Consider the following 22,209-nt stretch of genomic DNA (forward strand, 5'->3'; position numbering starts at 1 on the left):
TCGGCGCGGGCGGAAGTTGCCAAGCCTAGAGCGAGGCCGGCGAAGGGCCGTAACCAATCAGAGGTGGCGGCGTTCGTTCCGCCTCCGCGCCCGCTCGGCTCGCCAATGGCAGCCGGCTCCTCGGCGAAGAGGGCGGAGCGCCGCGCGCAGTCCTCCGGGCGGTGGGCGCTCTGGGCGGCGCCTCGCCTTGCCTCGCCTGACGGGGGAGGCCGCCATGGAGGCGGCTGCGGCGGCGGCGGCGGCGGGCCCGGCGCGGCTGTGGGTGAAGACGGAGCCGTTCCTGCTGGGGGCCGTGCGGGCGCCGCCGCCCGCCAAGCTGGGCCGCCACTACCTGCGCAAGATGGCGGCGTACGCTCGGGCGCGGGCCGCCGACGGCTGCTTCCCGCGCCTGGCCTGGCCGCGCTGGCGCCACATCGCCTGCGGGAAGCTGCAGCTGGGCCGCGGCCTGGCCTGGCTCTACTTCGAGCTCTTCGACAGCCTGGCCCGGCGCGACCCGCCGCGCCGCCTCCAGCGGGCCGAGGCGGAGGCGGCCTGCGCCAGCGCCGACCAGCTGGAGCGGCAGCGCAGCAAGGCAGGGGGGGTCCCCTCTCCCAGCCCCCTCCCCGGGCCGGGCCGGGCGGTCGTGGGTGACGGGCAGCGCCTCTTAACCTGTGTTTTGTTTCTCCCTCCCCCCCTCCTCCTTGGGTAGTTGTCAGTAGACACCCTGCAGTTCCTGCTGTTTTTGTACATCCAGCAACTGAACAAGGTTTCTCTGAGAACGTCCCTGATCGGCGAGGAGTGGCCCAGCCCCAGGACCAAGTCTCCCGACCTGACTGGGAAGTCTGCCAGTCAAAATAAGGTATTTGGGGGCGTGGGGGGTCTCCTGAGGTTGCTCCGTGAGAAAACGGCCGCCTCCCCTGGAGGCGGGCTGAAGAGCATCCCGTTTGTTGCTGGGAGAGCGTACCCTGCCTGAAGCATTTCTGCAAGTCAAATTTGAGCTACGTCTCAGCACGGTAAATGAGATGAAACCGATATGTTCTCTATCGCTTTAACTTATGAAACGGTGACACTTGCCTGCTGAAATTTCCTGTGGTCTGAGACTAACTGAAAATTTTTTCTGAGTCTTCCTAATTCTCCTTCTAAGCAGCAACAGCTTCTTTGGTTTTTCTGTTAGAGGGGTGTAGCCAGCCAAGCAGGAGGCTTTTCTTACGTTGAAGGCTGCTTTCCCACGATCTGCGTTAAATTATTAGAATTCCAAAGCGGTGTTTAGGAAAATGTCATTAAGTTGTATTGCAGAGAGATGGAGTGGCTGGTCAACTGTAGATCCGTCACGTGAAGATGATGATGTCCCACATCAAGTGTTCCTAAATAGGAGAAGTAAGCTGGATACGTCAGCTGCAGTTCATGGTCTGCTCTGTATTTGAGAGTGAATTACAAATTGCCAACAACGTTATAAAGGCCAGGTGCAAACTTCAGCAGGCTTCTGTCCTGGCTATGACATGAGGAGCCATATGACCCAGTGAACTGTAATTTGGGACAAGCTGAAATGATTAAAAGGAGGGACCGGGTAGCTTTAAACTAAAAGACTTAACACATGAAAAAGAGATGAGAATAACTAATGTAAAGCTGTGAGCTGCAGGCTCCAGGGTGGCATCCAACATCTTTTGGAAGTTGATGCTTTCTTTTAATCGCTGTTCAAGTTTGACTGTCAGATGAACAAAAAATAGGTGCATCCTGGCTGTCAGGGTAGCCATGCTAAACGTTTTGATCCTGATGGTGTGGGGGGCTGTCTCCACTGGCATTACTTTTTCTTGTGAGATAGGAAGAGATGCCTCTAGTTTCAGTGATCCCTGATATGAGCACTGCGAGAAATTAGCCCCTTTGAAATGGTTTGGTGAGGCTTATCCAGTGTGAGCTGCTCTCTGTCAGCCTGTGGCAAGACGCTGTCCAACGCTGCTTGTTGCTGCCTTTTAACTGCAGCCCTTATCGGTGGGTGAGGAGAATGTATGATCGTAGCTGGCGTTACTTGTTCTGCAGTTTGCAGGCCAGCAAAAGTTGCCTTTGTTGATGGCTGCCATAATTCCAGTCTCCCACTCTTTTTTGGTATGGAGCCTTTTAAAATTGGAGCTAACGATTCTTCCAGAGGCTGTTTAGTTTATTAGCGCGCTCACCTCTGAAGAAATGACCCTCTGTTTTTCCCTGCAGCTCCTCTGAAGGAGGTACTTTGTCATATCTGAAGGTCTGAAAGAGATGCAGTGAGCTTCCAACAGAGCAGTTGCAAGACCCTGACTGTCAGTTATTGATTTGTTTCCAACCTTCACTTGCCAGCGCTGTCTGGCCACAATTGTGCGGGAAGGATTGTAGGGGAATCTGTTTCCTGTTTTGGCTCTTTAGAGTGAAATGTTTAGTACCTGGAATTGGAATAAAACAGTTTTCTGGTTTCGAGGGTTGCTGGATGGATCCAGTTTCTTATGCATGTTTTGGAAGAGCAGACCAACAGAAGCGGTGGGCAGAAAGAGAGAACACCGTGTTCCACTTGAATTCCTTCTTTTAGAACTACTGTGATTCTAGTGTAAGCAGGGATGTCTTGTATAATGTTGATGAAGCCTGTCCGCTTTGTGAGAGCTCACCTCGTTCTTGTTTGTTTTTCTGCCTTCTAAGAACTGGAACGATCAAGACCACCAGGCCTTCGTGCAGAGCCACCTCTCGGATATGCTGGAACTGCTGCTGGAGCCAGACCAGCTCACTGCCTCTTCCCATTCTGCTCACAGTAGTTTGGTCTCTTATGAAGCTGTTCGTGCCCTCAGCTTTCTTATTGAAGGGACTGTGAACAAATCTAGAACTGTCCATCCTCTGCATGAGCTTGCCCTCTGGCAGCCCTTTCATGGGAAAAATGGCTACTCGAAGATCTCCAAAGCCTTCTCTTTCACCAAGCTAGAGAGTTGGATAAGGTCTTGCCTGACAACAAACCCCTTTGGAATGACTGCGTGCCTCAAGTCTGGGAAGAAGCTTGCCTGGGCGCAGCAAGGTATCTGTAGGCCTTGCCTTTACTTCCAGAGGTAACTTTCAGCCTCAGCTCCTTGTCCTGAGCAAGGATCTGGCAGTGGAGTGTGGATTTACCTCCTTTTCCTCCAGCTGACAGTGGAGATGGGGAAGGTAACAGCTTAGAGGCGAGTCTGGGAGGAACTAGAGGGTGCCGTATGACACGTATTTGCATCTTTCTGGTTCTTTGATCACTTTTATGAGCAAATGTCAATGACTTTATTTTCACATGCTCTTCTGAGGGAGATCGGTATTACTATCCTCATCTTTCAGGTACCACTGGAGGCGAAGAATAGAACATGTGATTTGTCTGTGGAGGCTTGGGTGGTTGTGGCAAAGCTGAGAACTGATCTGGATCTCTTTGAATGGACTCATCCCATGCCCGCAAAGACATTGCAGTGGAGCCGGACATCTTTCACCTTAGAGGAAAAAAAAATAAGATTAATGTTTTGTTTGCTCTGACTGCACACTAGTAAGATGTAAGATGGGCAATGTGAGATGGGACAGCAAAGCTGCTCAAGGGTTGTCTGTAGAAGGAGCATTTCATTGGTTTAGTATGTCTTAAAATGTGTGATCTGCACTTTCAATGTAGTGCTAAAGACTTGCCCTGAGTCTTTGTCTGGCAGGAAGATCCTTCTGTGCAGGAACAAACTCTGGAAATTGAGATGCCTAGACCAGGTCCGTCCGTCTGGTAGTTTCTGGGAGACTCTGGCTTCCCATGAATAATTCTGAAGGGCTTTTGATTCTTTGGATGTACCATGACTTCTAGAGCTGCTGACTGCTGTGTACTGCCTTCCTGCCCAGGAGTTGTTAGTGGTAGTGTGACCGGTGCATGAAGTGACACAGTTGGACAGTGCCGTCCTTGAAGTTTGGGGCTGATTTTGTGTGCTTTTCTTGTGCCATTTGAAATGATGTGAACCATCATATTCTTTCTCAGTGTCTTGATTAACTTATTTTGCAGTTGAAGGAACAACCAGAAGAGCCAAGATTGCTTGCAATACTCATGTGGTCCCTGAGGTGTTTCCCATGGTGATAATGAGCCAGGTGTACAAACAGACGTTGGCCAAGAGCTCAGACACCTTGGTGGGGGCTCATGTAAGAATTCATCGCTGCAACGAGTCTTTCATTTATCTCCTCTCTCCTCTCCGGTGAGTTTTTGTTTTCCTGAGGCACAGCTAAATGTCATTTAGCAGGTCTGTTTGAGATGTGCTAACTTGTTAGAAGAGTCTGGGTTTCGGACTTTCTGGCTCACTGTGTCTTCTCTTGCTCTGTTACAGATCTGTGACCATTGAGAAGTGCCGGAATAGCACTTTTGTCCTCGGCCCTGTGCAGACATCTGTTCACGTCCACAGCTGTGACAATGTCAAGGTCATTTCTGTTTGCCATCGTTTGTCTCTCTCTTCCACCACTGGCTGTACTTTCTACATTCTTACACCTACCCAACCTCTCATCCTCTCGGGTAACCAAGCAGTCAGCTTCGCTCCTTTCCACACCCATTATCCAATGCTTGAAGACCACATGGCTCAGGTGGGCCTGGCCACTCTGCCGAACTACTGGGACAGTCCCATGCTGGTGTGCAAAGAGAGCAGTGACACAAGCGTCTTCCGCCTCCTGCCACCCTCGGAGTTCTACACCTTTGTAATTCCTTTCGAGATGGAAGGAGACACAACGGAAACGCCGGGCGGACTGCCCCACGCGTATCAGAAGGCACTGAGTCAGCGAGAGCAGAAGGTACAGATCTGGCAGAAAACTGTGAAGGAGGCAGGCCTGACCAAGTGAGTGTTGCATCCTGGCAGGAGTGGAATGTGTGAGTTGTGTTGAAGCTCAGCTCAGCCATGCAAACAGCAATTTCATTTGATGTGGTTCAACAAAAATGCCTTAGAAACGGGCTGGTTGGTGTGAGCTGTCTTGCGTGCTGTTTCTAGACTACTGGGAATCAGTAATCCTGGTGTCCTGATCTTTGGTATTATAGAAAAGTAATAATGTTCAGAACTGCAACTCTGAAAGAAGGGCTTTGTCATGACTGTATTTTCCAAATTGCAAAACACAAAAAACAGCAAGTGCATATGCTTCCGGGGGGTGAGGTGAGGAATCCATTCTGGTAGTAAGAGCTTGCAGCTTATCTCACGTTGGGTACTTACCTCTGCCGTCTGCGGCCTGCTTACAGCGTTGCATGCTGATGTGGATGAGATCTGGGCCTATACTGTGAAGAACAGCTCAACAAATTATTGTCCAGAGATTTTTCTTAGCCCAACCTTTATGTTCAGATTGAGGCTTTAAATTACTTAATTACTTTAATTAAACAAGTCCAGATGTTGTTCAGGTGAGTTAAGAGTATGCATGTGGACTGTTACAGCAGATCACCTTATGGACCGTAGCTTTTAAAGTCCTCTTTTCCGGATCACGTTGACTCTTCTGCCCAGTTTTCAGTGTACTAACTAGGCCTATCCTAGCTCATATCATGTCTGATATGCATCTGTGTGCTTTCTCAGCACTTACGCAGAGTTCTGAAAAAGTTCACCTTGCTTTCTCTTTTTTGACGTGCTTTCTTCTGAGGCCAGCTAGATTACAAATCTCCAGCTACTGACCACTTCAGATGTAGTGGCTTTTAATTTTTGATAACCGTTTTTATGCAGCACCCTAAAGTACCTGGCCTCCTTCACAAATACAGAATGGGGATAGAAACCCAAATATTCAGTTTTAAAGACCTGAAGAGATCAAAACAACTTGTGTCCCTTAAGCGCTCTCTGAGCTGTTTGTACTTTTTTTCCTGTTCTGTCCTCAGTTAATGACTTGTAATGGGTGTGCATCCGGGTGCTGATAAGCAGTGGTCTCAGCGGAGTTTCTCTTGTGGGACACACAGAAGATGAGAACCTCCTATTGGGTCAAATTGTCAACACTGACTGTCATATCAAGCTGAGGAGTTCTAGTCCATTTAGTCTTTCCTTGTTTTGGAGTAGCTCCCTCAGCTTCCCATATTCCTTTCAGAACTCCAGAACTCTGTGCCAAGAGTGGAGGAGCCTGCTGTTTGGAAGAGCACTCGACCATAAGAAAGAAAGGGTTCTGGGGCAGGATTTCCATGTAGGTGGTGGATGGCTGAGCAGTAGCGATCCAGTCGCGGTGGTGGCAGAGGTCTAAACGCTTTCACAACTCTCTGTCCTTGAGTCCTGAAGGGCAGCAGAGAGGAAAGTTGTAAACTCAGCCCTTGTACTAGAATCATCTGCCTCGTCCCTCAACCTCGTTTGAGGTGCTTCTTGCTTCTCCAGCCATTGTCCTCTACCCCGAGGCTGCTGCTTTTCACCTCAGAGTTTTGCAAAGGTGTTTCTCCTGTCAAGATCTTACTGTTAATGTTTGGTAATAGTGATGCTGTGCTTAGATTTAACATCCTCTCCAGCAGTCACAGGAGCGAAGAGCTCAGTGCTGAAGTGGTTTATTTCTTAAAAGGAGGAGAACTACGTAAAGCGTAGAAGCTGGCAGTGGGCAGCTGACAGTAAAATAAAAATACTTTAGCCTCCCCTGCAGGCAATTAGAGAGACAGCTGGGAAGCTTAGAGCAAACATCATACCACCTGTTCAGAGAACAAGTGCTTTGAGAGGACCCCTAGAAAGAAAAGGAAACTGCCATGCTTGACCAGTGAGGTGAAAGAGACTGGACGTGAGAAGACATCTTTCCAAAAGTTGAAGTTACCTGAATGAGAAAAAAGGGGGGAGGGGGGGAAGAATGTAAACCCTGCCAGGCTAAATGTAAAAAACACTGTAAGGCAGGACCAGTAAGAGAGCTTGAGGAACAACTTCCAAAAGCATAAAGCCCTGTTTTTTATATATATATATAAATGTCAGACAAAGTCTTGCAGGATCAGTAGAAGAAACAAGGTATATTATGAACACTTGAAGTAGATAAAACTATTGGAGAAAAAATAAGTGACTGTGTTCGCGTTCACTAGGGAGGAATTTAGGGTAGTTCCCATCCTAAAACCCTTCTTTATGGGGATGTGTTAGTGAATATCTCAAATGGAAGGGGTAGTGCAAGAACAAATTGACACAATAATCCAGTGCAAATGTTATTTACCACAACGTGGCAAAAGAGCTTGAGAGTGAAATAACCGTTTAATTGTAGTTTGCAATCTCTTCCTTAAATTGCATTGTTACTAGAGGGCCAGCACCACGTTTATTACTTTCCAGCCTTTACAGAGGAATCTGGGGGTGTCTGGGCAGGTACAGGCTTGCAAATCTGATGTCTATATCACGCTAATGGTTGAAGAACAATAGGAAATACAATTACTGATCACATGGGTGGGTAATAGACCACAGGAAAGTCAACCTGCCTTTTGTAAAGGGAAGTCATGTCTCTGAAATCTAGCAGAAATCATTGAAATCGGCAGATAAATATGGAAAACCAGTCCAGGAAATATAATCCTTTTGGATTTCTAAAAGGCTTTTGGGAGACCCAAGTTTTCTTTTACAGTTTCTAACGTCGCAACTGGACAAGGGGGTCTGCTGGGACCTGTGCTGTCTTCTGTATTTGTAAACGATCAGGAAAGTGGAAGAATAGAAATGAAAAATTTCACTGACGCTGCTAAGTTATTGAGGTACTAAAACCAAAAGCTGATTAGGAAGAATTACAGAGGCCTCACGGTATTGAGACCAGGCAATAAAATGGCAGATGAAATCCAAGGTAGATAAATGTAGAGTGATGCATATACGGATGGAGGGAAACAATTTTATTTTCATATGCACAGTGAACCAGCTGTTACCCTATGAAAAAGAAATCTTATACTTGTAACAGATAATTCTGTGAACACAGCAGTACTTTATTAGTCAGAAAAGCAAACTGGACTTTAGGGCTGGTTAGGAAAAGGAATAAAAAACAATCCAAAAACACCATAATGCTGCTGCAGGAATTGTTGTCCTGTCTTGAGTGTTTTGTGCAGTTCTTCCCCTCCCCTCTCCGTTTCAGGATATTTTAGAAGCAGAATTCAAAAAAGCAACAAGGATTATCAAAGCACGGGAGAGCTCTCGTGTGAACCCTGATTAAATAGACGTGGAGTCTTTAACGTGAAAAAAGTGTGTGCGTGTGCTGCGCTCCTCTGAAACTGGGTGGCACAAAAATGAGTAGGGGTGGTGTGCTGCTTTTTCCAATACAGAATAGGAGCATCAAATCAGGGCTGTGTGCAAAGCAAACAGCTACTTCAACATATAAAATCTCCACAGGATATTAAAAATTTTTATGTTTTACATGGGCTCAGAAGGGAAATGTGTAAATTCAGAGAAAGTTCATCAGGAACTCCTAAACGCTTACGCCACCTTTGGCTCGAGAAACTGAGCTGAACCCAGTGATGGCTGGGATGCTATCCCAGAAAAATACTGCCATGAGCTTGCTTTGCTCTTATTCGGTCATCTGACCGGTCTCAGAAAGACTCAGCTAAATGGTGTTACCAAGGACATACTAAATATCAATATTGAGAATTATTTGAGGAGCGTCGCCTATATGCACATTCATTTCCTCATCTTCGTCCTCTCTCTTACGTACGCTGCCATAACTTTTCTACCTTTTTCTAACTTTTCTACATATGCATGACTTTTTTACCTCTAGTAAGCTGTGCCTTTTGGGGCAGTTATAGTCACATTCACTTGATAAAAACCTTCCCTTCCTGGTACAAGCAGTTCATGAACAAAACCCAGTTACTTAGCTGATCTGTACCGAGGCTTGTTTTGGTAGTCAAGCAGAGAGGTTTAGAAGTGTAATACTCTTTCGATAAATGTGACCTTTGCATGCTTCCCTGCTGATAGTCTTCTGGGTTTCAGGCATCAGAGGAAACAGTTCCAGATGCTGGTGGAAAACAAATTCTACGAATGGCTGGTGCAAACAGGGAATCGTCAGCAGCTGGATAGCCTGGTCCCTCCTGCAGTAGGCTCCAAACAGGCAGCAGGATAGCGTCATGTTGCTGTACTGCAAAAGGAGAGGAAGGGTGAGTAAGGAGCCTGTTTCTCGTTTCTTCTATATCTAGAAGAATTGTCCCATGTTTGTGTGCCCAGCCCATCCAGAGGAGGAGGTCTGAAACTGTTCAGTGGACATCTTCCCAAGAGCCTCGTGTTGGGTTTTAGTTCATGTTTTGGAGTCAAAACCCTTTGCTTAAGTTGAATCTGTTCTCTGTGTACTCCGTCTTCTCTGTTCTCTGACATGTTCCGTTAGATTTGTTGAGGAGATCCGTGTGTGACTGCAAAAGCAGGCAGGCATGTTGTATATAATCTGATGTCAAATCTTATTTGCATGGCTGTGCTTTTGAAGAAGCTGTGTATTGATGTCCGTACTTACCTGTCTCTTTTTGCTTAAGAGAATTAAGTGAGGCTTCACATAATTCTTAGTATGTAGTCTTCCTCTCTTCCCAAGGAGGAGGAGTTTAGGAACCAGGGCTAAGCCCTTATCGTACTGTTCTGCCATTGCATGCTTCAAACTATTAGAAAGCCTTTATCCGTAGTCTTAGAATTACAGTCTTTGAAGTATAGTCCTAGCTAGTTATTGACTTTGCTGGCGGGATTAAAACTTGCTCCTCTGCTTTGTTACAGAGTTCTGGGAACAGACGGTGATATCCTGAAATCGTTCTCGTTCATGCTTCGCGGCCGTCCTAGCTGAAAACCCTTGATGTGGATTTGATGCCCAGCCTCAGCATGGATTGGACTGTTTGTCTGGTTTAGGATTTTTAATCACTTCTGCTTTCCCAGGAACGTGCTATAGCTATTCCACTGATAACTGAGAAAGCGCGTGTTAATAGATGGTGATGAACAAGTATGCTTCCCCCTTGTTGCAGGTCCTGTAACTGGGAGGCACTCCTGGTCAGTGTCCGTGGTGTGCACGTATCCAGCAAAGGAGCTCTGCCTGGTGTAAAGCTGGACGTAGGTTTTCTGGCTGTCACTTGCAGCTTTATGGTACAAGACAGCTGCACTGTTTCTATAAATGTGAAAAACAAATGTTTAGTTTTTTTATGAATGAAATTCAATAGTTTTTTTTTAAAATATGAAGATGGCACTTAGATTTTATAGAATTACCTTTCTTATAAGTTTGCTTTGTTTTGACAAATGTCAATAAGTGATCTCAGATAAGCCTGGCACATGTTCTAGGGAAAGGGTTTTACATTTGCTCTGGTTGTTAAAGAGCCCTAGCGTCTTCATTGCTTTAATGAAATGTGAACCTGTCAGCTGAGAGAAAAGTGCTAATTCCTTAACAGCAGTGGAGCTGAAGGTTTTGAAGGATGTCCTAGCACAGCACTTTGATATAAACTGTGTTGCCTATCTTTAAATAATTAATATTTCTTGTAAAGAATGTGAGTCCTTTTCTCATTTTGTGCTAGTAGTACCTGTCTTGGAGAGACATGCTCATTGCAAAGCACCTCAGTTAGCAAGGCAAAAAAAGGCAACGGCATTGCGTGGATGACTGAACACAGCAGCTGCATGTGACTTGTGAAGAGCTATCCAAATTGAGAGTAGGAGGAAAACAGTGGGATTCAGTACTCTGGCGTACAAATTTTATAACATTGTATGCTTTCTAAAATTATATTTTTATTGGCTCGGGAGCCGATGTTAGTTCTGGTTCCACCTGGGTTTTTAACACTATATAAAATTGTTTGGTTTAATCTTAGGACATTAGGCAAGACTAGGTGACTTTTATATTTAAGTATTTACATTTCATCCATGTGCTGGAATGGGTGTTTGTGTATAGCGTGGTGCAGTAGTTCCTCAGCTCTAGTTGCAGATGCTGCTTGATAATGTTTGAATGCTTTTTATGATAACGGTGCTGTCTTTAAATAGATTTGGGCTTTCACTTGTAGCTTGCAGTGCTGTCAAAACCACCTAGTTTTCATTAATGAAATGCACAATTTCTGTTTGAGTGCTTTTTAATGAATATAACAATTGTACAAATTTCACCTGATAATACATCCTTTGGGCTTGGAAAGTGTCTCAAACATTTAGAGGAGATGGCAGATTCTTCCTGGGCTGACCCACTGCCATAGGCGTAGGTTAGGAATCAAGAGACTGACCCGGATATTTTTAACCAGCTTTTAAAGGAGTGACATGCAAAGTGACCACAATGGAGCTTGGAAATGTCCTTCCTACTGAACCTACTGAGTCGTCTTTCAATAGGAGTTAGGTCCTGACTGGGCTCTGTGATCCGTATAAGAGAGCATTCCGATAAATATGAGTGGTCTCCCAGCCCTCTAGCAGTAAGGGCTTTGACCAACAGCGCTAGATGTTCAAGACACCTAGAAGTGGAAGGAAACGAGATGCTGTTGAGCTTCTTTCTGTCTCTGGTCATATCTAAATGTTGTAGGAAGCTGCAGTCAGTGGAATTGCAGCAGCGTACATAGAGTTGTTGTTGCGAGATTGCCTGTCCTGACAGATTTAAAATAAGGTCTGTATGTTTCAGGCGCTGCTGTGCCAGATTCGTTTGCCTTTGTTTCCCTAAGCCTTTGGGCTGGTGCATTGAATAGCTGCAGAGGCGTTTTTTCGGGATGCGCTGGCTTCGGGGGGGCATGGATGTACAAAAGGCAGCATTCCTCCCCCTCCTTGCCCAGTGGGCCAGAGTGTGGCTAAAAGAAGGATCTCTCTCTTAAACTGCAGACATTGCTTTAAGGATTTGGAATTGAATTCGTGGCGCTGGCAGATTTTGTCAGAAATTTGGGCGCATTCTCTATTATTTCATGTCTGAAATCACTCAGCTTGGGGATGTGTGTGGGGAAGGCAGAAATGCTTTTTTTCCCTGTATGTCAGCCACCATGAGGAGCAATATAGCTCAGCTGAGGATGTGCTGTGAAAATGCACAGCATCTTTGCTGCACCGATGTTTCCGTTGTGAGCTTTTGAAGCAGAGCATCTAAGCAGAAGTTGTTCTTTGCAAGCCTTCAGATCTGCCCCAAGCATGTATTCACCATTTCCTAGCTGCGTCCTTCATTGCACGGGAACATTCTCTATTAATACTGAACCTCTTCCTTGCAAACAGGGATGGACCTTTTTAGAGATGACTAGGATGCCTTCTTGTTTAACGTGCTTAAGAGGAAGAACGCAGCCAAAATGCTTCCCCCATCCCCCAAGACCTGGCCGGGGGTGGGGTGTTTTGAGTGTGTTTGGCAGAATTTTGGTGTTCTGACTCAGCAAATGGTAACAAAGAGAGGACGGCGAAGCCTTCCTTTATTCCATAATCCTGTTTGCTTTTCTAGAAACCGGCTATAGCCTCAGAATCACTGACTCAATTTTTGGATCCTATTCTCATGACAAAGCGGCTGTCTGGTTTAAAATGAGCCCGTTATAAAAAGGGTGCCTTGGATCCTGGCTATTTGTAACAGCTCCTGACAGTCCTCCAGCAGTGGGGAGTTTGGCTTGAACGGAAAATGTCCAGAGCTGGACCCAAGGTAAGCTTACTTGCAGCCTGTACGTTATAGTCTTTCAATGAAGGAGCAGAAATACTGGATTTGCTCCTGCTTACAAATACAAGAGATGGAGGAGGAGGTTAGGAATACAGAATTTTTCAGGGGAAAGTTGTGGAGACCTTTGGTTCTGATGAATGCTCCCCCCTTCATCAGTGTGTTGGCAGTAGGAGGTGTCTGAAATCCCTCCTCAAATATGGAGTTTTGTTTTGCTGAAGCTGAGCCCTCCCTAGTCCTTTCCCAGATCTTGGCTGCAAGAGGATAGAGTTGAACCCAATGACAAGTGAGGGGATATTTTACAATGCTCCAGTACTTGATGCCCTGTAAACTGAAGATGGAGGCTGTTGTGCCAGCAGCAAACGTGACGAGCTGCGTTTGCAGGATACGGTCTCGTGGAAGGCTCTCCTGGGAGGAGCTGAGCCCCAACAACAACAGCAGCAGCTGCCGCATCCCTCTTCCACTGTGGAGTGAAGGGTGCAATGTGGCTTCTGTGACAGGCAGATTTCTCGATTATGATCGTACCACCAAAGGCGACAGCGTTCCCAGAGGGATGAGAACTGACTTTGTGATTTGGGGGAATTGTGAGAGATGGTTTAAACTGGAGTTGGAAGTAGATCACAAAGCTGAACTTTTAGCTAGAAAGAGGTGCGTCAGAGGGGGAGGCAGCTCTCGTGCTGTGATCTTGATACCCTCCGGCCCTAAGATAGGAGGGTATCAGAACCATCCTGAAGTGAGCAGAGCTGAGCTGGTTGCTCACACAGACCTTGTTGCAGGGTTGAGACTGCAGCAGAGATAAATGGCTAGGAAAGAAGGGGGAGAACTTGGGGTTTGTGGCCAGTCTCTACAGTGAAGCGTTGAGCAACTAGTAAGAGGTTACGGACGAGTGTACGTTTTTCCTTTTTTTTGTTTTTCTTGGGTACATTCCTCTTAACCTGTGGAGACTGTGGGAGCCGAGGGGGCAGAGAGCTCAGAGGCAGAGTGGCTTTGTAGGCACTGGCTTGTGTTATGGAAGATCTGGGTTCAGTCTCTGCTTCACTGCCCATGTTATCTGCGTTCTTGGCTCAGAGTGACCTGGCTATTTCTGAGCAGTCTTTAGAAACCGAACATGGTGTTGTGCTTCCTTCTAATCCAGTAGCTGTTAGACCGTAACTGGGGAGAACTGTACCAGTGCATAAAGAAGGTGCTGGGGAACGTAACTGGTCCGTGCTCAGTTCTCCCGTCTGCTTGAAGATGATTCATGTGTTGCTTCTCTTTCCTGCTGAAAACTGTATCCCTTGTCTGAGCAGGCTGCACCCTGCCAGGTGATGCTGAGCTGTGATGCAGCAAAACGTTCAAGGTACCTTAAGTCAATGACAGTGCAAATCTCATCATTCCCCTGTGCCATGGTCTTGCCTGACACATTTCGAGGAGAGAAGAAAAAGACAAAGAGAATTAAACATGGTATTTCTCACAACCTAAGCAAGTGATCTGCCCAAAAAAGGAGTCACTGCCCCCCATGCTGTTTTCTTAGAAAGTGGAGGGCACTACCACACAGTACAGTCACCACTTACAAGTTTCCTTGTAACAGGAGTGATGTTGGGAAGAAAGACGATGACTGTTATGAGGTGGCCGAGGCAGTAAGAATTTTGCAGTCATGTGAGAAAGATCTGCTATGGCAGATCTGCTACCTGCCAGGTAAGCCTCAAAACAGAGTTTGGGCAGTGAGCGGTTAACGGGATAGTGCTGTAAGCAGAGCAGCTTGATGGCTTTACAGAAGGAAGGTGATTTGCATCTGAGCAAGATTTGGCTGAGACAAACCGACAAATCTGGAGTTGAAGTCTGTAATTCACCTATGATTATCCTGCAGGTGAAAAACATCAGTCTGCTCTGTTCATGCCTGAATCATTGGATGGAAGCTGAGAAGCACAGAGTCTGAACATCTCTTCTACCTGAAATGGACTGAGGGTGTGTGTGCAAAGAGCTATGTAGGCAGGAGCCATCTCCTTAAATCTTCGTATAGATGCTCTGAGGATGAAACAAAGAGCCGTGATTTTAGTTGGTCGCTGTTCTTTGGCCATACCTTTAGTGTGTTCTCAGATTTCTTTGTCTATGTGGCTTTGTAGGGAAAGTATCCCCCAAGAAACACCGGATGGCTTTGCCAAACTGGAGTTCGGTTGTGTTAGTCTGGGTGGGAAGGAACATCAAATGAATCTTCCTTTTCAGTTACAAAATAAAAGGCCAACTTAAGCAACTTAACGCTGAAGCGTGGTTGCTGTGATAGGAGGAGCTGGTTCCGTCAGATACCAGCCTGACCAAAATCAAGGCAACTCATGTGGGGCCAGGACCAGAGGTGACAGAGAACAGGCTCCTGCCCACTACTGATCATCCTCCTGTGAGACAGAAGGTGGCATCCCTCTGCCTGGATGATGTGCTGTCTGTGGAGAGACCAGACCTGTGGTCTTACAGAAGCTGGGCAGAGTTCATCATCGGCTACTCTGTTGTACCGGACACTCACTATGTGGGCACAAGTGGGACTGCAGATCGGAAGGGGCTGCAGAGCTCTGGGGATGAGGCTGAAGAGGGCGACAGCTCGTGAGCTGTCCCAGGGAAGGGCAATGGCTGAGCTGTGAAGAGGTGCATCCTTGCATACTGTTCTGCAGAGGGTGTTACTGGGATGCTGTGTCTTTCTTGACCATTGGTATCAAGAAGAAGATTACTGACAGCAGGCGGCTGCTGAAGCATAATGAGGAGGGCTCTAAACGTTGCCTCTGGGCTTACGTTGGCAGATTCCTTTAGGGAAAAAGATCCAGAACCAGGATCCGTACCAACAGCAGGGTCATGGCTGGCAAAAGCTGACCAGCATGGATAACTACCCCCATAGGAGGGAGGGTGGGGAAACAGGAGCTGGAGATTTTAGTGTGCACCTTTTACAGCCCTTATTTATTTGTGGGAAAGGTGGTAGTGATCTATCAACTCTCCATTACATTGAAGAAGGGAATAGCTTGCTCAGGAGGGAGAGACATGGGGACAAGTTGCTTTGTATGCGCACACTGCTTCACAATGGGAGATCAGTCTCTTCCAAGTAGGGAAAGAGTAAGGGATATAACATTGTCCAGTGAAGTCTGCTAATAGGCCACAAAATCAAGGACATAAATCCTCTCTCACGATTAGTCCAACTTCCCAGATATCTGCTCAGACTGGTGGGGACACACTGCCCAGCTAGCTCTGTGGCTAACTCTTACATAAAGTGGATGGAAAAAGAAAGTAGTGAGCAGGTTGTCCTAGATTTGAGTCTAGCTACTAGGCTGAGACTGTGATGACAGTATTTTTAACAGCAGCAGCGTTAAACCAATATAAGTAGTCAAAGCACACAAATGAAGTACAATTAGCTAAAAGCAAAAGGTGATCAAATATCTTAATACTCAGCCTATGGAAAAAATAAGGAATGAGTTGGTTGGTCTTTTTTAATGAGTAGAAAAGCTATAAGCAGGTGATACTGAGAATCCTGGTGTGTCTGTTTTGCCTTAGTCATTGCTAAGTCTCCTTTGGAGACAGAGGATAAGAAGTCAGACTGCTGTGTGGGAAGCATCGATCACGGAGTCCTGCAGGTTAGATGTTTAAATCACTGGGACCAGAAAGATTCTCTCCAGAGCAGCTGGGGGAGTTGGCGGAGGCAATCCCAGAGATGCTACCAAAAAAAAGGGCAGGTATATGGGACAGATGCCTTACCGGAAGACTGGAAAAGGTCAACAGGCTGTACAAAGAAGACTGTGTTTCAGATGAGGAGCTGGAGACGTGCATGTCAGTTAAGTCAGCGCAAAGCTCTTGAAGATGCTGGAATAAGTAAACAACCTCCTGTTAAACTAGCAGATAGGCTGGTCAGTGGTTGCAGCTGAAAGACATCTGTTGAGACTGCTTCACGTCAAACCCATGTAATTTCCTCTAGGAAAGAGTCGCGGGAATTGTGCAGAGGAAAGAAACAGCAAGTGTGCCAGAACTTCATGTTAGTAATGCTTTTGCCATGGTCTGACTTCGCAGTATCATAGATGAGCAAGGGATATAGTCAGACTCTTATTCCAAAGAACAGCTCTTGTTGAATAATTATTGCTTGGAAGGATCTAAAAATGGGGCTGTACAAACTGGCCTGGGTATGGGACTTGGCAGTACTTCTGTGAAGGACTTTCGAGGATGGAATGAAGAGCGTGCACATCACTCTCCAAGCCTGGCTGGGCTGGTGATACTTCAGGCAACAGGAATATATTTGCTCACCAGCTCTCAAGATCACTTTGAAACAGATTGTGATTCAGCAGGAAAAAAATGGCCTTAAATGAAGCAGTTTTTAATCAGATGCTTGGCTGTAGAGCAGCTCTTTGGAAAGAAGCGTGCTGATGGATCAGCAGTTTGTGTCAGCCGTATCACGAACTTGCAACAGCAACAAAGGGCCGAAACAGAACAAGCCAACTGCAAATGTCATCCTTGGATGTACAAAGAACTGAGCCATCTATAAGATATGTGCAATGCTCCTTTTGCTTTTCTTGGCACTTTAGAAGCTTAAGTGGAGCGTGTTCAGTTTTTGGCGTTGCCTTTTGAGTAAGCAAGCTGTGGACCGGCTAGAGAGAGAGTGGTAGGCAAGGAGAGCAATTACAGGGCTAGAAAACATGACCCATGAGAAGAGACACCTCACGACCCCTTTATCAAAGTGTCTTGCTGCAAACACTCGATAAGCCAATATAAATGAAACACTGTTTAATACAGCCTGTTGACCATTTATGGCTCCCTTAGCCATGGTTTATTAACTACTGATCTAGAGAATGTGGAAGGGAAATATAACAACAGACTTTACGTGCTTGCTGCAAAGAGGAAAGGGACTTTAGCAAGGGAATTTTGGGTTGGGGCGGCAAAGTGCTGGAAGGAAGCAGCTGCCTGGGAAGGGTAAGGAGTTGGTGGCAGTGTTTGGTGTAGGGGCCAAGCTGAGGAACCTTCAGGCAGGTTAGTTTGGATGCAATTGATCCTGCTCTACTGAGGGGCTTGAGGACTTCTTGATGTCTCCTGAGAGCTCTGTTTTCCAATGTTTCTAGCCATGACGTGGCTAGAATATGGATTCTGAAAAAGCTTCTGAAAAGGAAGTTTGCAGACTTTAGGGGTAGAAATCTTACCATGAATAAATGAGGCTTCAGGCCTGCAAATCTGTACGTTCTTAAATAAGGCATGTAAGATGTCCTTTGGACTTTGTGTACTTAGTATCTGCTGGATCTGAAGGCTACAGGGCCTGACATTTGAAATTGTTTATCTTATCTCTAAATATGATTTGCCTTTTAAACTTTAGTTCAGATAATAGGAAAAAACCCCTAATTCCTCACCTGTGTGAAACTAATATAAACCTGGAGCGTAAATCTTGGGTTGGAAACAGTGGGCCCTGTCCTGCAGCAGTTATTTGAATCCACTGCAGCTGCTCTCACTGCGAGGACTAGTCCTGTAGTGTCTTGGGCAGGCTGGAAGGAATTGAAATATCAGCAAAGATATTCCGGGTGCTGACCTGGTGCTTTGGTCAGAACTGTCAATGTCCTTCTCAGTGCTTGGGAGGGTTGTTCTATCCCCAGAAGAGCTAAATCTGGGGACTAAATTAAGTTAGGCTTTTTTCTATTCCCCTTCACGTTTGAGGCAAAAGGAGTTACGGACTGGCTGAGAGCACGTGCTTTGGAGTAACGCTCTGCCAGTGGCCGTGGTGGCGGGGCTTGTGGCTGTCTCTGAGGGCACATGCACGCGCACTGGGCTGCCCGCACCTTTCTCTGTACAGTGGGATAAGGAACCTCCCCGTTTTCCCTCCTCTGCTTGTGTTGCAGGTCACCTTCTACGAAGACAAGAATTTCCTAGGCCGTTGCTATGAATGTGACAGTGACTGCCCCGATTTTCACACCTACCTGAGCCGCTGCAACTCCATCCGGGTGGAAGGGGGCACCTGGGTAGCTTACGAGAGGCCTAACTTCGCTGGGAACATGTACGTTCTGACGCACGGGGAGTATCCTGACTACCACCACTGGATGGGCCTTAACGACCGTCTTGGCTCGTGCAAAACCATCCAGATAGTAAGTGTGAGAGCAGTTCTCAAGGGGCAGTTTAATTTACGTGCCCGTCGTTAAGGGGTTCCAGCGTGCTTGTGAGCAGCACCCTTCTTCTTGGGGACCTGTGGAACCCACCTTGGAGAGGACAACTATAGGGGGTGTGCATGAAGTCCCTGCTGTGGCAGTATCTCGGTAACCCCCAGCAATAACCTCCTGTGGCTCCTGCCGTCCTGCGGAGATGCGAGCCTTGCTCTGGGAAAGGCGAGGTGTTTGGTGAACGGGGAAAGTAAATCTCTTCCAGTCTCGTTTGCGATGGGAAAAGGCAGCTCCCTTCGGCTGCTTTGTAGGCGAGTTTCCACAGGAACAGCGACGTAGTTGTAGCCGCATGTTCCTCCAGGGGCTTGATTGTCCTGCCAGGTGGCTCTGAAGTTTGCCTCTCACCTTCCCCTGGTTTATTGCTCTCTGATCCAACTCTGACGGTAGACGCAGGGCTTGTAGACCACGCTGTGGTCTGCTGTGGCCTAATTCCCAACTAGACTCCCTACCGCACACTTTCAGTGTGGCCCGGCATTATTGTGGGCACTGGTTGTGCTGTGGTCCCTCCTCCTGTCTGGCAGAGAGAGGGGGCAGGTTCCTCCCTCTCTGCAAAGATCCCGAAGGAGAAGCTATTCCCGCTCTTTCTGCTACAGATGAGAGCGTTTGGACTGCTTTTCCCACTGAGTCACCTGGAACAGACATCAGCCCCCCTCCTCAGTTCAGACTTCTTCAGGGAGTGGAGCTGCCTTTGTGGAACCGGTGCCGTTTGGCCTGGCCAAGACCAGGTGTTCATCCCAGGAACGAGAGGCAGTTCGTTTGCCTCTAGCAAGCCACGACTCTGTTCTGACACAAACCTGAGTAGCACCGAGTCCCCCTGAGTGGTGTCACCATGAGGACAACTGCCTCGGGAGCAGGCCTGGAGCGACCAGGGGTGGGAGGGAGGACTGAAGCCCTCCCTGGGCGTGTTTGGAGCAGGCTGGGGTCTCCCAGAAGTGGGAGACCCCAGGTTAGTGCCTGCCTTCCCGCTGCAGTGAAGGAACCGTGCTGCTCCCCCTCCTAACCCAGAACGGGGAAGCACTTCTGCTGCCTTTAGTAGGACCCGTTCTTCCACCAGCAGGAGACGGGATAAACGAAGGGATCCGTGTGCTGCCGAGTTGTGTGGAGCGGGTCTGACAGCAGAAAACAGCTGGGAAGCGGTTCTGCTATGATCCTTACCCTGCTTTTACACCTGGGGGGTCTCATGCTGCTCTGAGCCTGTTCTGGGTCCAAGCGAGATGTAAATCCGTTGGCCTAAGGCAGGGAGAGTTTGCAGCCGGTTCACAGCGCGGATCTGCCCTAAGGGATGCAGCGGCGGCACGGCTTCCTCTACACCGAGGCCTCAGGCTGCGCGTCCGCCCGGTCCTGCTGCGGGTCAAAGCGCCCAGGGCAGCCACAGCAGCAGCATCCTGTGGATCTGAGAGACCCCGCGGAGTTCGACCGGGGGCTGGCGACAAGAGCGAGCTGGAGAAGACGGGCGAAGGCGGCAGAAGAAAGACCGTGTCCGGGCAGCTGCAGATTAAAACCGCCGCGGTGCCTTCAGGCGACTTGGCGCTCGAAATCACGGCGGAAAATACCTGTGCTGTGTTGGGCTGTAACGCAACCCAGCTGGGGTCACTAACTCATTAAACTCCTCATCGCCTGGAGGAGGGGGGAGCGGAGGAGGCGCCTCTCTCCTCCTGCCGCTCATGCTGAGCGGCTAAAGGGTTAAAGCCAAGAGCGGGACAGGCAGCCTGCCTGGGCTGCAGAGCTCAGCCTTTGCCGCCTTGGCTGCATAACGTGTGCTGGGCGGTGGTTTGAGCTGAAAGTGCTGCGCTTGGGCTTGATGCTTTTATTCCCTCTTTGCACGTGAAGCAGCGCTCGGGCGAGAATCGCGCTGGCCCCCTCCCCGCCGTACGTCTTGGGAGCTTGTTGTGAGCCGCTCGGCACTGTCCTGCTGTGCTTCGGGATGGGGAGGGAGGGGGTTACGTCTCATCTCAGACTTACCGAGCCCCAGCTCTGCTCCAGTCTGGCCCTTTTGCCGCTGGAGATGGTGGGAGCCAGGGACGTGTTGATGCCTCCTTCAAACGCTCTGCAAATCTCTCTCCCCTGTTTCTAGCCAAGCGGAGGCCGGGGCCACATTCAGGTATTTGAGAAGGGAGATTTTGGCGGGCAGATGTTTGAAGCCACTGAAGACTGCCCTTCCGTCATGGAGGATTGGCACATCCGTGAAATCCATGCCTGCCGGGTGCTGGAGGGCGTCTGGGTTTTCTACGAGCACCCCAACTACCGGGGCAGGCAGTACCTGCTGCCCAAGGGCGAGTACCGCAAACCCGTTGACTGGGGCGCCGTCACCGCTGCCGTCCAGTCTTTCCGCAACATTGCCGAGTGAAGGGGAGAGGAGCGGTGCCAGGCGGCAGCCGGTCCCCGCTCCGCCGCCGCAGGCGAGCAATAAAGCAATTGAGTCGCTGGGTTCAGCCTGTCCTGCTTATTGCCGACCGTTTGCTCACGGCGGTCCGAGTGCAGGTCGGAGCGGGGCCTTATCCTTCCTCCCCTTGCCCCAGCGTAGCCGGCCCGGAGCTGAGCCACCTCCGCCCGGAGCACCCTCTGCCGGCCCTGGCTGCCTCCTTCCTCTCTCCCGCTGTCGTGGCCTTTCTGCCGGGCTGGCTGCCGAGCCGCGTGCGGCCAGGCCCCTGGGGAGCCCCGGTGGGCAGCAGCCGCGTGTTTCTGAAGGATCGCGTCCCTGCGGCGGTGCGCGGGGACCAGAGGGGAAAGCGAAGGTTCGAGGCGAGGGTCCCACGCGGGGCAGGAGGGAGACGGCCGCAGGCTCCCGGAGGGATCTCGGGGCCCTGGCAGTCCCGTGCCTAAGGGATGGGATGCTCCTCATAGGCCTGAGACGGAGGAGCCAGGCACCGAAAACGGCGGTAAGCGCCGCATCCGCCTGGCTCGCTGAGAGGGGAAAAGAGGACGGGAGCAGTGGTTGCCTCTGCAAATACCTTGGGCTGAGGGCTTAGACCGAGCTCTGTGGCAAGGCTTTTCGGATTGCCCTGAGACAGGAGCCTGCTAGCCAAATATCCCAAAGAGCAGCAGGAGAAGGGGTGGAAGAGGTCCCTGGGCTGCTGCAAGTTGCGGCGAGGGGAGGAAAGAGAAAAGACAGCAATGAAAGCCAAGGCGAGTGCAGCAGCTTCAGCGGGGGGCTGAGGAGACCCAACCCTGGCTGCAGGTGGAGGAGAGCTGAAGTCCAGCCGGGTGCTTGCCGGGAAATTTGGGGGGGATGTCTGCAGACACCCCGCTGCCCCGGCCGGCGGCGGCTCCCAGTCGGACCAGTCCGCCGCCAGCTGGAGCGCCCCGTTTTGCCCGGTGCCGCTAGATGTCAGGCTGGGCCCGTGCCTGGGCCGCGCGCAGCCGCCCCGCGCACGTATAACTGATGTCCTCTGCGCTGGGCGCTCTCCTCCAGGGCACCCCGGGGACCCCGCGGCCTGTTTGCATATAGAGCAAAGGGGACAGGGGACTCGGGATAATGACATTGGAGGGAGGAACAGAGCCCTTCTAGCCATGCTCTGCGGTCGCCGCCCGGGTGATATATGAGGTTATTACGGAGCAGGGAGGCAGGTTAAGTGATGCTTGTCAAGCCGCAGCATTACAGCCTCCCCCCTCCCCGAACAGAGCCGCCAGCGGG

The 22,209-nt window shown here is 49.1% G+C and overlaps 2 protein-coding genes across 4 annotated transcripts; both read left to right on the forward strand.

Moving 5' to 3' along the window:
• The first annotated feature begins 90 nt into the window (after positions 1–90).
• On the forward strand, positions 91–10,341 carry TBCCD1 (TBCC domain containing 1). Of its 2 annotated transcripts, none has more exons than XM_068954137.1 (7): positions 91–348; positions 689–838; positions 2,641–3,007; positions 3,983–4,169; positions 4,299–4,796; positions 8,826–8,989; positions 9,588–10,341. In XM_068954137.1, the coding sequence occupies exons 1-6, from the start codon at positions 106–108 to the stop codon at positions 8,953–8,955; spliced, it is 1,575 nt and encodes a 524-aa protein (XP_068810238.1). In that variant the 5' UTR covers positions 91–105; the 3' UTR covers positions 8,956–8,989; positions 9,588–10,341. The 2 variants fall into 2 exon arrangements, with proteins under 2 accessions (XP_068810238.1, XP_009663420.2); XM_009665125.2 differs by having other exon boundaries at positions 128–571.
• A 593-nt stretch (positions 10,342–10,934) lies between these two features.
• Positions 10,935–20,992, forward strand: CRYGS (crystallin gamma S). 2 transcript variants are annotated; one of them, XM_009690509.2, is made up of 3 exons: positions 10,935–12,423; positions 18,261–18,503; positions 20,650–20,992. In XM_009690509.2, exons 1-3 carry the CDS (start codon positions 12,403–12,405, stop codon positions 20,920–20,922), a joined length of 537 nt encoding a protein of 178 aa, XP_009688804.2. In that variant the 5' UTR covers positions 10,935–12,402; the 3' UTR covers positions 20,923–20,992. The 2 variants fall into 2 exon arrangements, with proteins under 2 accessions (XP_009688804.2, XP_068810240.1); XM_068954139.1 differs by having other exon boundaries at positions 19,169–20,773.
• Positions 20,993–22,209: the final 1,217 nt, after the last annotated feature.

This window comes from Struthio camelus, chromosome 9 (genome assembly GCF_040807025.1).
Source record: "Struthio camelus isolate bStrCam1 chromosome 9, bStrCam1.hap1, whole genome shotgun sequence".
In the NCBI taxonomy this organism is placed as follows: Eukaryota; Metazoa; Chordata; class Aves; order Struthioniformes; family Struthionidae; genus Struthio; species Struthio camelus.

Coding starts and splice junctions, on each gene's coding strand:
- TBCCD1 (XM_009665125.2), top strand. CDS start 215: ATGGAGGCGGCTGCGGCGGCGGCGGCGGCGGGCCCGGCGCGGCTGTGG. Junction 839..2,640: donor AGTCTGCCAGTCAAAATAAG/GTATTTGGGGGC, acceptor CTGCCTTCTAAG/AACTGGAACGATCAAGACCA. Junction 4,170..4,298: donor TATCTCCTCTCTCCTCTCCG/GTGAGTTTTTGT, acceptor GCTCTGTTACAG/ATCTGTGACCATTGAGAAGT.
- CRYGS (XM_009690509.2), top strand. CDS start 12,403: ATGTCCAGAGCTGGACCCAAG. Junction 12,424..18,260: donor TGTCCAGAGCTGGACCCAAG/GTAAGCTTACTT, acceptor CTTGTGTTGCAG/GTCACCTTCTACGAAGACAA. Junction 18,504..20,649: donor CGTGCAAAACCATCCAGATA/GTAAGTGTGAGA, acceptor CCCTGTTTCTAG/CCAAGCGGAGGCCGGGGCCA.